Here is a 12,929-nt window from a genome sequence, read left to right as displayed (position 1 = left end):
TACTTATAGGTGCTAAAAGTGGATGGTGCCTATGTTGCTGTAAAATTTCCAGGAACGTCCAGTAATACAAATTGTCAGAGCAGCACTGGTTCAGATGCTGACCCTTCTTCTCTCCTGCAAGATTGTAGGTTACTTAGAATTGATGAACTGCAGGTAGGTGTATAGGAGTCACTAAGCAGGTAAATGTTGGGACTGACTACTTGAATATGTTACAGAGTTTGAGAGCAAGTTTCCTTCTGTGTCATGTAGGTTGTCAAAACTGGTGGAACACCAAAAGTTCCTGATTGTTTCCAAAGGACTCCCAAAAAGCTTTGTATACCTGAAAAAACAGAAATATTAGCAGTGAATGTGGATTCCAAAGGTAAAGATTTTGTAACTTTTTCAATTGACATACATTATATCCTACTAATACTTGTGTAGTAAATGGGTATAGGATAAAATGGTTTGGAGTGTTTGAAGTCTTTATCCCCCTGTATATAATGTTGTGGAATGAAATGAATTTACATTTCAAATGTGACTAGAGATGTTAAAATTTGCTAGGTACTTGTTAGGGGTCACTAAAGATGTATAACTTTTTTTTTTTTTTTTTTTTTTTTTACATTTATGTTTTCTGAAGGTGTGCATGCTGTTTTGAAGACTGGAAATTGGGTACGGTACTGTATCTTTGATCTTGCTACAGGAAAAGCAGAACAGGAAAATAATTTTCCTACAAGCAGCATTGCTTTCCTTGGTCAGAATGAGAGGAATGTAGCCATTTTCACTGCTGGACAGGTATAGAGGCTTATTTTTTGCTCTTGGAAATTGGTCTGACAACATTCGCAATTTTGTAAAGCCTAAGGTTAGGTTCTAATAATTTGCTTGTCATTAAACTATTGAAGAATTTAGAATATCAAGGACATTTAATACTGGATTTCTTATTTGGTCTATATAAACTAATCTAATTTGAAGCTAAGTATACCTGTTGTAAAAATCAAAGATGCATTTTTGATTGAGAGCCAAATTCTATTATTCTTAATCTATTATAGGAATCTCCTATTATTCTTCGAGATGGAAATGGTACTATCTACCCAATGGCCAAAGATTGCATGGGAGGAATAAGGGATCCTGATTGGCTTGATCTTCCACCTATTAGTAGTCTTGGAATGGGTGTACATTCTTTAATAAATCTTCCTGCCAATTCAACAATCAAAAAGAAAGCTGCTATTATCATCATGGCTGTAGAGGTAACTTGACTCTTTTGAAACTAGTGAATTTTCATTCACAGGATACTGCTAGAATCTAGGGAAAACAATCTTGAATGGATTATTTGTTAATGTTTTCTACAGGTGATAGTAGTCTATTAGGACTAGAGAGATGAGTGAACCAAAGATGACAATGTAAATGTTTGAGTAAGGCATGCACAATATTGTAGGAGCACAAAGCGGGAGGGACATAAATCAGACTGTGACTGTAAAGAAGGCTTCTCTGAGGAGGTGATGCCTGAACACAGCTTTGAATCATCAGATAGGGGTCTCCTAGACAACAACTGAAGATAGGAGGGGCTATCTCTAGTACCAAGAACAGCCTTTGTGAATCTCACTATGTTGGGAGACCGTGTACAATTTGTTGGTATAACCAGAACGTAGAACTCCTATGGGTCAGTGAGTAACAAGTGCAAAGGCTGGAGAAAGGCAGTAGGGTGCCTTGTGTGCTAGCCTAAGGGATATGAGCTTCCCCCGAAAGCTTGGAGGAGAAGGATTTTAAACTGGCTTTTTAAAAGAAGTATGGGGACCAGATAAAAAGGCTCATGCAGTTATCCAGGTTAGAAACAAAGTAAGCTTGAATTCTTAGAAATGAGGAAGAGGGAGGGGATGGATTCAAGAAATCTTAAGGAAGTAGAAGCTCTGAAACTTGGTGCTGGTCATCAACAGTAAATGAAAGGAAGGATTTAGAAAGCTTCTGATTTGGGTGTGGTTGGTTGGTGGGGAGAGATTAAAACAGGAGGAACAAAAGGGATGAGGGAAGTGGATGAGTTTAGTTTTGAACATGTTATAAGTGAGGTGTTTGTTAGATGTGGAGGCAGGTACCACCAGAATTTACTGAAGCAACTTGAGCACAGTTTGACCTGATTTGACTATTTTGACTATTTGACTATTTTATCCTATTTTCAAAGGATCACTCTTGACCTGCCGAGAATACTAGGGGATAATTTAGAAGTAGGGAGGCCTGTAAGGGGACTATTCAAAAGGTCTAGGTGGGGGCAGCCCAGGTGGCTCAGTGGTTTAGCGCTGCCTTCAGCCCAGGGTGTGATCCTGGAGACCCGGGATCAAGTCCCACGTCAGGCTTCTCCCTCTGCCTGTGTCTCTGCCTCTCTCTCTCTTGCTCTCTTTCATGAATAAATAAATAAAATCTTTTTTTTTTTAAATAAAATCTTTAAAAAAATTTTTTTGGATTAAAAAACGCCTAGGTGGGAGGGGAAGGGGGTCTTGGCTCAGGAGGTAGAGTTATGAGGGAGAAGGGATTTGATTCTAGGTTTATTAGTTAAGGCTGATGGTAGAGCCAACGGGATTTGCTTATGGCTCAATATAGATGTCAAACAGCGGAAGCAAGAGGGCCAAAGATTTTGAAGGAATGAAGTTGGCATTTATAGAGATGGGAGACTAGGGATGAAGCAGGTTCAGGAGGGGAGGGGTAGACAGCAGGAGTTTGGTTTTAGACATGCAGAGTTTAAAGGTACCTATCAGATATCCAAGAGGAGGTAGTGTAAATAGATACATAAGTCTGAAGACCCAGAGCAAGATGGAGAATTAGACTTAGTAGCTGACAGTACATTTCTGATATTTAGAGGAATTACACTGAATGAGATTGTCAGGGTCATTAAGAAGAAAAGAGGTCTAAGGATTGAGCCATGAGAATAGTATCAGCATTTAAATGGTAGGGAGATAAAGAAGAACCTGCAGGGATCCCTGGGTGGCGCAGCGGTTTGGCGCCTGCCTTTGGCCCAGGGCACGATCCTGGAGACCCAGGATCGAATCCCACATCGGGCTCCCAGTGCATGAAGCCTGCTTCTCCCTCTGCCTATGTCTCTGCGCCTCTCTCTCTCTCTCCCTCTGTGACTATCATAAATAAATAAAAAAATTAAAAAAAAAAAAAAAAAAGAAGAACCTGCATAAGAGACAGAAGGAGCAGCATCCATAAGAGTTGGAGGAAAGCTAGAATGAGTGTTGTCTTGGAAGCCAGGTGGTAAATATGTGTGAAACAGGATGCAGTGATCAGCCATGTCCAATGATACTGTAGGCCAGGCAAGGCAAGTGTTGAACGTGATTGGGGATTTGGCTCCATCTGTGTCGCTCTTGACAGTGGGGATGAAAGCCTGATGAGAGTGGGCCAAGGAGAAAAATCTCAATTCTTGTGAGGAGATTTTCTGTAAAGAATGGAAACAGAACTTGGTATGGGTGCTTATTTACTCTCCATTTGGTTGGAGGTGAAAGCAAACTTGTTAGAAGTGCATCTAAAATGAATTGAATCCAGGTACTCCTGAGAGCTGCTTGTAAGCTTTTTGTTTAGAGACACAGTGCTCATATTCTTGGTTAGTTTTGGTTGTAACCTACTAGACAAGAGGTTCCAAACTAATAGGGGTGTGGTTAAGGAGGTTGCTGTGGCCTGAGCTTGGCTCCTGGAAATAACCTTCACATAATTTTAAAATACTTGATTGGTTGCCAACATTTAAAAGCCATAGGATTTTTCTTTAAAATCTAGATTTTCAGGGATCCCTGGGTGGCGCAGCGGTTTGGCGCCTGCCTTTGGCCCAGGGCGCGATCCTGGAGACCCGGGATCGAATCCCACGTCGGGCTCCCGGTGCATGGAGCCTGCTTCTCCCTCTGCCTGTGTCTCTGCCTCTCTCTCTCTCTCTCTCTCTCTGGGACTATCATAAATAAATTAAAAAAAAAATAAAATCTAGATTTTCAGTTCTTAAAATATGGAAAGCTCTGAAAACACTGGGCCCATAATAAAGCCATTGGCATGCCAGCTTTAGAAGCTGTATATTGTCTCTCCAGTTTATTGCAGTTCTTGATACTTAATTGCTTTAAATGTTGCCATTTATTTATGATATAGTTTGTGTTCTTTCTTATCCCTAGCCTCCTCTACTCATTTGTATTAACTTCAGATGTTCTGTAGGCATTTGATTCTGTGACCCCTGCACTGTGTCAGCATCTCAGGGGTAAAGATAAAATGTGTCATCCTCCCATGGGTAGGGATAAAGTGTGCCATCATTTATTTTTGTACCTCAGTGAGTTGGGATTGGTACACAGTAGACCCATGAGAAATGTTTCACTGCACTTACTCTGCCTTTTGCTATAAGAATAAGTGACAAATACAACATAATAGTGATGCAGAGTAAACTCTTTTCCTTGTAACACTGTAAATGTTGTATTGGTAACTCTCAGGGTGAGAGTCCATGTAAAGCAGTTTGGAGATCAGTGTTTGCTGTAGCTGCTTCCAACCCAATGACTGGATGATTGCTTGAAAACCTCTTATGTCACAGAATATGCAGCAGAATATCTTGACTTAGTTACTTTCAAAAGTACTGTGCTTTTCATTTTTTGGAGAGCCTTTGACACATTCTCTCAATGTATTAATTACTTTATATATATATCACTGGACTTTGGCAAGTTTAGTCTTATGTGTTTCACCTCATACTCTAAAGCTGGAGCTTACAATGTATGGGCTCACCTCAGTGTCTTAGTGCCACAGTCAAAGTCGTCTATCTCATATGTGGCAGGTACTGAAAATAGTTTTTTAACTGTGTTTTTTTTTTTTTTTTTGTCCCTCCTCCCCTGCCAGTAGTCACTTTTACCTTTCCTCCTCCATAAGATTGAGGGAAGGGATAGGTTATTTAGTTTAGGGGAGAGATGGTAAGTTGTTCAAATGCATCTTTCTTCTTCCCTTTGTAGTCCACACATTATTTTCCCAGTTCTTAATTCTAGTTAAAATGAACAAATTTACTTGTTTTCCAGAACTAATGTTTTATATTTATTCCATTAAAGTCCCTTAACTACAGTTTTACATTCTGAAAGAAGTTCATTTGAACTCCTTGATTTGTTCATGCTGTGTCTTAGTCTGTTCAGGTTGCTATAGATTGTGACTGGCTTATAAACAACAGAAATTTCTAACAGTTCTGGAGGCTGGAAGTCCAAGATCAAGGCTGGGCAGATTTGGTGTCTGGTGAGGGCCCACTTATTGTTTCATAGACAGCCATGTATTCTCATGTGGTGGAAGGGGAAAACTCTGTTTTCTTCAGCCCCTTTTAAGGGCACTAATCCCATCCACAAAGGCCCTACCCTCATGACTTAATTACTTCTCAAAGGTCCCACCTCCAAATACCATCACACTGGGGATTAGCTTTCAACTGAAGAATTTTGGGGCCATAGATTTTCAGTCTATAGCATGCTATTTCTCAGGTAGTTAATGGAATATACTATAAATCATTAATGTTACTATGTCTTTGACAATAAAGTGCATTAGTTGTTACCTCGAGGGATTGAATCTGTCATGATTTCTAGGAGAGTTGAAGGTTTTGGTTTTCATGTACCACATAGTAAAACCTTCATAAGTATAAGAGGTATGCATAAGCATGTATAAAATACATAGGATGTATACCTTTACTTAATTGATTAACAGTGCTAATAGAGTTCTAATTCAATAGTTACATAAGATACAATATAAACCAGGGCAAGGGTTAGTAGACTGGCCTTTAAGCCAGATCCCAGTCACTGTCATTCATTTGTGTATTGCATACGGTGGCTTGAAAATATTTACTGGTCTTTTACAGAAAATTTATTCACTCTTTTCTATTCCTGTCATTTGTATACTGTGCTTAAAAGGTACCCTCAATTTTAAGTCCTTTGGTGGGCTACTTTGTCTTTATTTACTTTCAGAGCTGATTATGTTATTGTATGCAATTATAAAATGAGGAAGTTTTGACATGTGTAATGTACTGTTCAAATTCATTGAAGTTTTTCCCCTAATTTGTCTGAGCACAGAAACAAACGTTAATGCAGCACATTCTACGCTGTGACTATGAAGCCTGTCGACAATATCTCATGAATCTTGAGCAAGCGGTTGTTTTAGAGCAGAATCTACAGATGCTACAGACATTCATCAGCCACAGATGTGATGGAAACCGAAATATTTTGCATGCTTGTGTATCAGTTTGTTTTCCAACCAGCAATAAGGAAACTAAAGAAGAAGAGGGTGAGAATAAGAGCTATAACAAGGTCTCTAAAAGGAATTTTAGGCAGTTTTGAAAATATAACAACTATTAAAGAAAAGGAAATGACTACAAAGAATTTGTGTGTACTTTTTCTTTGTAAAACAGGAGTTTCTATATTCTTAGAAGGTAAAGATGTCTGTCCTCTTGTTAGGATGAGTATGTAACATAAGCAGATAACTTATTATCAGTGTGTTTTGTTCTATTCTCATATATATATAAACTATATGAGTAATATTTAATGAGACTTACTGATTTTATAATAGCAAATAACTTTTATTGCCATGAGAATTATTTAGCAAGTTAAGGCAAGTTACACTGAAGCAACTTTTATGCCAATTTTCAGAATGTAGAGAGGAAAACAGCCTAGTGAGTTCTGAGATGTTTTTGGAAAAATAAGCTTTTTTTGCCATAAAGGTTTTAATTGGCTAAATGTTTGAAGGGGAAATCTGCAAGCCTAAAGTGCAGTTGTGTGGTTCATAAATGTTTTTCCTGATTTTAAATTCTACCAGTGATACTCTGGTAGCTACTTTTTTTTTTTTTTTTTTGTAGCTACATTTTTGAGCAGTGGTTTTGCAGGCTCCTTTTTTCTTTCTTTTCTTTTTTTAATGTTTAAATTTTTTTCTTGGTTTCTAATTTCTAATCTTTATTATCTTATCATTAAAGGAGGATGAATAGTATATAAACCAAGACTTGAGGTACTGAATTGTGCATCTTTTTCTTCCTTGGTAGTGAAAGCTAGATTTCAGTCCACTTAGGAATAATCTTATCTTTGACCTTTGGGGGTTGAAAAGTAAGGCAGAATAAGGAAATAATTCACATATTAAAGGTCATAGTTAAATCTATCTTTAAGTGTTTTGCTCAGGAAAAAATTAAGCTGTTTATTATCTCTAGTATGTGAATTAGAGTACTAAAATACATAGCAGTTAGCATGTAATGGCCTGTACATACTTAATCTCTTAGTTATTTTTGAAATTTAAATTGATCCTAATTTCTTCTCTTATGTTTCAGAAGCAGAGCGCTCTGAAAGAAATACATTTGCAGAAAGGCTTTCTGCTGTTGAGGCCATTGCAAATGCAATATCCGTTGTTTCAAGTAATGGCCCAGGTAATCGGGCTGGATCATCAAGTAGTCGAAGGTAATGTGATTTTTACCAGGAAAGTTTAATTGGCGGAAAAGAATCCAAGTACAGAAAAATGTATCTCTTACCTATCTTATGCATGAATTGGTGGGTCCTTTTGCTTTGTTTTTGTTCCTTCCAGTATCAACCCTGGGAAAAAAGATCTGATAATATCTAATTAGATTTTAAGCATAGAACAGTAGGATCTAGGACGCTTCAGAAATTTGAGATAATTTAGACAAGTAGTTGAACCTTGATTCTTTGAATGTGTTTTAAGTTTATCATTCTTGTTTCCTAGGAAGTTATTTTCTTTAGTTGGAGAACAAGTAATAACAATTATTGAAAGAACTTCAATCTTACTTTTTGGATTACTTATTTAGCTCAATTCCTCAGATGTCTTATTGATCTGGGAAGAATTGAAAGGCTGGTGTGTATTGTAAATGTTTGATATATATTTTAAATTTTCAGGCTCTCTCAGTTGTGGGATGGACAAAACTTAATCACACACAAAAAATTACTAGGTGTTTGAATAGATGAAAAATATTATAAAGAATTCAGGATATAGTTTTTTGTTTTGTTTTGTTTGTTTGTTTGTTTGTTTGTTTGTTTCCTGAAGGAAAAAGCACATTTATATTAGACACGAGAGCCAGAGTTCTTGGACACTTGACAGGTCACTGACGGAAGCACTGCTCACTGTGCTAATATGATAGATTGTAAAGTCTACTTAAAATGAAGACTCTCTTTGCCTATTTTCTGTTCCATATGCAACTTTCCCTTTAAAAATGATTCTTCTAAAATTGATAGCTTCCCAGGTTCAAAAATGTCCTGAAGTGAGATTTATCACAAACTATTTATGGGTGACCAAATTATAATTTAAAACAGTACAAAGACCTTATATAGATTATACAAAATGGAAATTATCACCAGCTTACTTGTTTAGGACTATACTAGGCAGATAAAGTGTTTGGTCTAAAATGGAAAACAACTTAAATACTTCATGAAGAAATTAGTGTCTGAATTATTTCAGGTATTTCATTTCCTCAGGGTTAATACAGGTACAGATCAAGTTGGACTCTGATATGGTTGGTCCAATGCCAGTGCTGCCATCTTTTTTTTTCATGTAAGGATTATTTTGAAGGCAAAGACTAAAAGGAGCTTCAAGAGTGGGTGATGTGTTGCTCACAGAAATAATTTGCAGAGTAAGCTCCTTTGAGGCATTTGCCGAAGATTTCACTGCAGTGCTCTTAACCAGTTCAAACTCAGGGCTGCCGGTTGAACAGATGAAAGCACAGGAGTCTTATTATCCACGCCGGGCAGTAGGAAGTCCACAGACTCTGCTTCATTGAAGTGAAACCCTCCTCTATCCTACAATGGATTTTCTAGGCGATGCCCCTTGATGAGTATGCAGGCTGGGATTCATGAGCTGTAAGCTCAAAACTGATGCAATTTCAATATTGAATGGAGTACTGTTAAATGTCTTCAGATGATGATTTGACTCAGAAGTTTTGTTATGTGACTCATAGTTCCTGAGTACAAAGGGCAGATTTAGTGGAAAGCTTGATTGATGCATCTGATTGCAGGTGTATGTACTCTAGAGATTGTTAATCTGGAAGACACATGACCTTCGCTTTTTTGTCACAGTGGTATGTTTGAACATGACTGGATTCTAAGGCTTCTGTAGCATGGATATAACGTGCTTACAAAGAGGAAATTACATCATCCTTGAATTCTTCCATATTGTCAGAAAATACGATGACTCCAGGCAAGCCTATACGAAGAAATGTCAAAACTCTGAATCTTAGCAGCCAAGGTGGTATCTCCTCAGTATTGTCCTCAGCCACTGAGGATACAGGTGAATCTTCATGAATTGTGTACAACATCTTGAAGAATAATTTTCTTTTTTTTGTTTTTTGTTTTTTGTTTTTAAAGAATATATGAGGAGCTGGGCATTGTACTTAAAAATGTTCCCAAGACCTAATGAAGAAAAGTGGTTAAGGACAATTTTTTAAAATGACAAAGGAATGATCCCCTCATTTAATATTGAATTGACTACATCACAACAACAGAGTTGGGAGTTTGCAAGTTCAAGATTAGACTATGGTCTCAATTTATCTTCATTTTATTCTTAGTCTACTCTAAGCTAGAGGTTGGAGAATAGTCCACGTTTTGTTTGGCCTGTGCACTGTTAAAATTTTTTTTCCTTTAAAATTTGAATGCCTTTAGATAAGCATGTATGCTTCTAGTTCGCCATTACTCCCTATTTATTAGACCTGACTGCCCTTTTCCTCAATTGATATTGCCTTCTGGGCCTGTAGGCATTGACTTTGTGACCCTGGAATAAGCATTCTTCTTAATAGGCCCCAAACATGCATTTATTTTCAGGTTATTTGTAGTGCCTCCCACTTACTGCTGATTTTTTCTCTCTCTCTGTATTTTGAGTAAGATACACTAGAATACCAAGTGTCTGTGTTGAGCTTAATTAAGATTATTTAGGAACATCACAGTGTGAACAGTCACCCTGATGTGTGCTGTTACCTAGTAAGGTAGGTATTTACCTACCTACCAAATTATAGGTATAATTTTTCTGTGGGTGAGGTCTTCGGACAGGGAAGTGACCTTGACTGAAATAATCCCTAAGCCCTGTTCCCCTCCTTATTCCAAAAACTCTTAAACTCAGATATCTGAATTGGGAGAGGGAAGATATCAATACCATAAAAGAATTAACTATAGGTATTTTTTGATAGTGAATACTAAAATAACTGATATATTATTTGAGACGTTAAAACTTACTTTGCAGAATCTTCCAAAGAATGTTTCTGTTCCCAAAGGTACATCATCATACATAAGCTTTATAAAATAGATGTGTTCCTGAAAGTAACCTCCAAAAGAAATCTTTGTAAAAGCTTTTTAAAAAAATGTCCTTATAAAATGGAAAGTGTGTTGATATGGAAAACCACATTTACCCTTGGATCACACAACAGTTATAATTAGAAGAGTCAAACATTAATAAAAATCTTTCTAAATTACTTATTTGTAGACATATAATGTGCTCATGTGGTAAAGTGGTAGGTCTTTCACATCAGAGAAATGTCATGACTTTGGGATTAAATTTGCATGGGAGAATGGTGTCCCTTATGTGTTACCTGGCCCTTATAATTGAATTTTTAGTCTATATTCATTTAGAGACTCTAAAATTGTGGCTGATGGAAGGGATTTGCCTTATGTGCTCTCTCTTAACTGCTGTTTGTAACATGTTAATTCTGTAGGCTTTTGTAAGCTTTTATTCAGAGGTACAGATTTTTATACAGGTAGTTACCAGTTCCCCTCACAAGGTCTGTGTTTGTGATTATTTCCTTTTCTTTTTAGTGATGTGCACTATTTTTATACATATATATATATATATATATATATATATATATATATATATATATATATATCAGGAGAAAAAAATCACGCCCAGACATTAATCTAACAACACATTTTATAAGCTCCAGTTTCATTAATTTTCCTTGGGATGCAAGTTGTACTGTCAAAAACGTTTTTTTTCTTTTTTTGGTATGAAAAATCTAAATTGGTCTTTGTTTTAAAACTACTCAGTGTGTGGACATTAGTTCAATTGCTTTTGAGATCACAGCAAAGGGATTTATTTAATGAGCTAACAGTATTGGTTTTGTGCTAATCAGTATGTTTGCTGATGTTTATTATTAAACTTAATTCTTACTGGATTATAAACAGGGGACAGAAAAATTTTTTTGTCTTAATGTTCAGCTGTTCATTTACCTTAACTGTATGAAAGATTATTTTCTAATCTTCACCGTAAGTTTTGTTCCCTGTGCTTAAGTTTGTGTGGGAGCTTAATATAGTGGTTTTAGTGCTGAACTGGGTGCTCCCAGTTTCATTTCTATCCCTCACTGACTTACTCTGTGATTCCAGAATTGGCATTTGTACTTCACTTCCCTTGCCTGGAGTATTTGCTTATAGAACAAACTTTGATCTCAGATGAGAAGTTCTGTGCACCTTTTCATTACATTTAGCCATGGTAGTGAGCTCCAATTTTGTCCATGTTCTTCTAGTTTGAGATTACGAGAAATGATGAGACGTTCGTTGAGAGCAGCTGGTTTGGGTAGACATGAAGCTGGAGCTTCATCCAGTGACCACCAGGATCCAGTTTCACCCCCCATAGCTCCCCCTAGTTGGGTTCCTGACCCTCCTGCGATGGATCCTGGTAAGATCTGTTATTTTATTTAGTGTTTAACCAAAAAACAAGGTCCTGAAAGACAGGAAATTAAACATTTTAATGGGATATTTAGAAATCTGAAATGTTTAAAAGCATAATGAGTAAACAAATTTAGTTTGTAAAGATTTGGTTTAAGGGGTTTATAACTTAAAATTCTAGAAACTTTTTCATTGACATCTGTATTTCCATGCTAGCAAGAAGCTAGTTAGTAATACATCACAATAAGTCAGTAATTTATCTAGTGGATTCCTTCTCGTATAGTTTGGAAAACAAGTTTCCACTTAAACCTCTGTCTGATTTGACCTTTGGCTTACAGAGAAAAGCCTTAAGGCCAGTTAAGAGAGCATGTTAGGGATATGTTGCCTATAATGATGTACATCCTGCTGTTCTGTTTACTGAAAGATGGTGACATTGATTTTATCCTGGCCCCTGCTGTGGGATCTCTTACCACAGCAGCGACTGGTACCGGTCAAGGACCAAGCACCTCCACTATTCCAGGTGAGAATCTGTACTATTTTATCTGCCTAGGCATTTGGGTTTCTACAGATCCACACTTGATTTCAAGGATACTTTCCTGGCTTGAAAACTATCTGTCTGAATTAGATCTTCCATATGTCAGTGAAATTGTGTGTATGATCATACACATCATCATGAACATACATTTCATCAATTGGGAGTTGTAAAATGTGTTAATGTATTTAAATTTTCTGTAATGAAGTTACTAATTTATTACAAATACTAGAATATTTTTCTGATGGCTTATTTAATAGATACGTGGTATGTTATTCCAGAATATTCTTTCACTCTGTTTGTTTACTCTTGTTACCAAATGGATCTGCTTAATTACAGGTCCTTCCACAGAGCCATCTGTAGTAGAGTCCAAGGATCGAAAGGCCAATGCTCATTTTATATTAAAATTGTTATGCGACAGTGTTGTTCTGCAGCCCTATTTACGAGAACTCCTCTCTGCCAAGTAAGAAGTTTAATATACTTTTGATGCAAAGATTTAGCCTAGTTCCCTGTACTATTTAAGTTGATCTTGCAGTGTATGGATAACAGTTATCTAATGTGAATTTAAAATAACTGATCAGAATCTAGCATTTTTTGTATTCCCTCTGTAGTTAACCAAGCTCTCTTCATTGCAGGGCCCTTCTCAGTATAATTCAATGTACACTAAGTAAATACAAATTAATTTTATGTGAGCTTGATTAGGAGGTGTGTATATGTATATAAGTTAAAAAGATCACAGTATAGTTATTCTCAAATGTGAATTCATAAATTATGTCATTGTCATTGGGAGAACTTAAAAAATTATACAGATT

General features: G+C 36.7%; 1 protein-coding gene across 6 annotated transcripts in view; it reads left to right on the top strand.

The window, feature by feature from the left end:
* The window catches only part of UBR5 (ubiquitin protein ligase E3 component n-recognin 5), a 133,642-nt gene that overhangs the window by 77,778 nt on the left and 42,935 nt on the right, over nt 1-12,929 (top strand). For 5 of the 6 annotated variants that reach the window (XM_055303311.1, XM_055303310.1, XM_055303308.1 and 2 more), the window contains exons 17-25: nt 10-153; nt 250-361; nt 617-771; nt 1,026-1,223; nt 6,024-6,234; nt 7,262-7,388; nt 11,444-11,595; nt 12,010-12,105; nt 12,457-12,580. In XM_055303311.1, coding sequence (XP_055159286.1) covers nt 10-153; nt 250-361; nt 617-771; nt 1,026-1,223; nt 6,024-6,234; nt 7,262-7,388; nt 11,444-11,595; nt 12,010-12,105; nt 12,457-12,580 — 1,319 coding nt within the window. The remainder of the gene's footprint in view (nt 1-9; nt 154-249; nt 362-616; nt 772-1,025; nt 1,224-6,023; nt 6,235-7,261; nt 7,389-11,443; nt 11,596-12,009; nt 12,106-12,456; nt 12,581-12,929) is intronic. The other variant, XM_055303313.1, reaches the window with a different exon arrangement.

Source organism: Nyctereutes procyonoides, unplaced genomic scaffold (genome assembly GCF_905146905.1).
Source record: "Nyctereutes procyonoides isolate TBG_1078 unplaced genomic scaffold, NYPRO_anot_genome, whole genome shotgun sequence".
Classification (NCBI taxonomy): Eukaryota; Metazoa; Chordata; class Mammalia; order Carnivora; family Canidae; genus Nyctereutes; species Nyctereutes procyonoides.
Note: the sequence above shows the minus strand (reverse complement) of the source record. Positions and strands in the feature narration are given on the sequence as shown.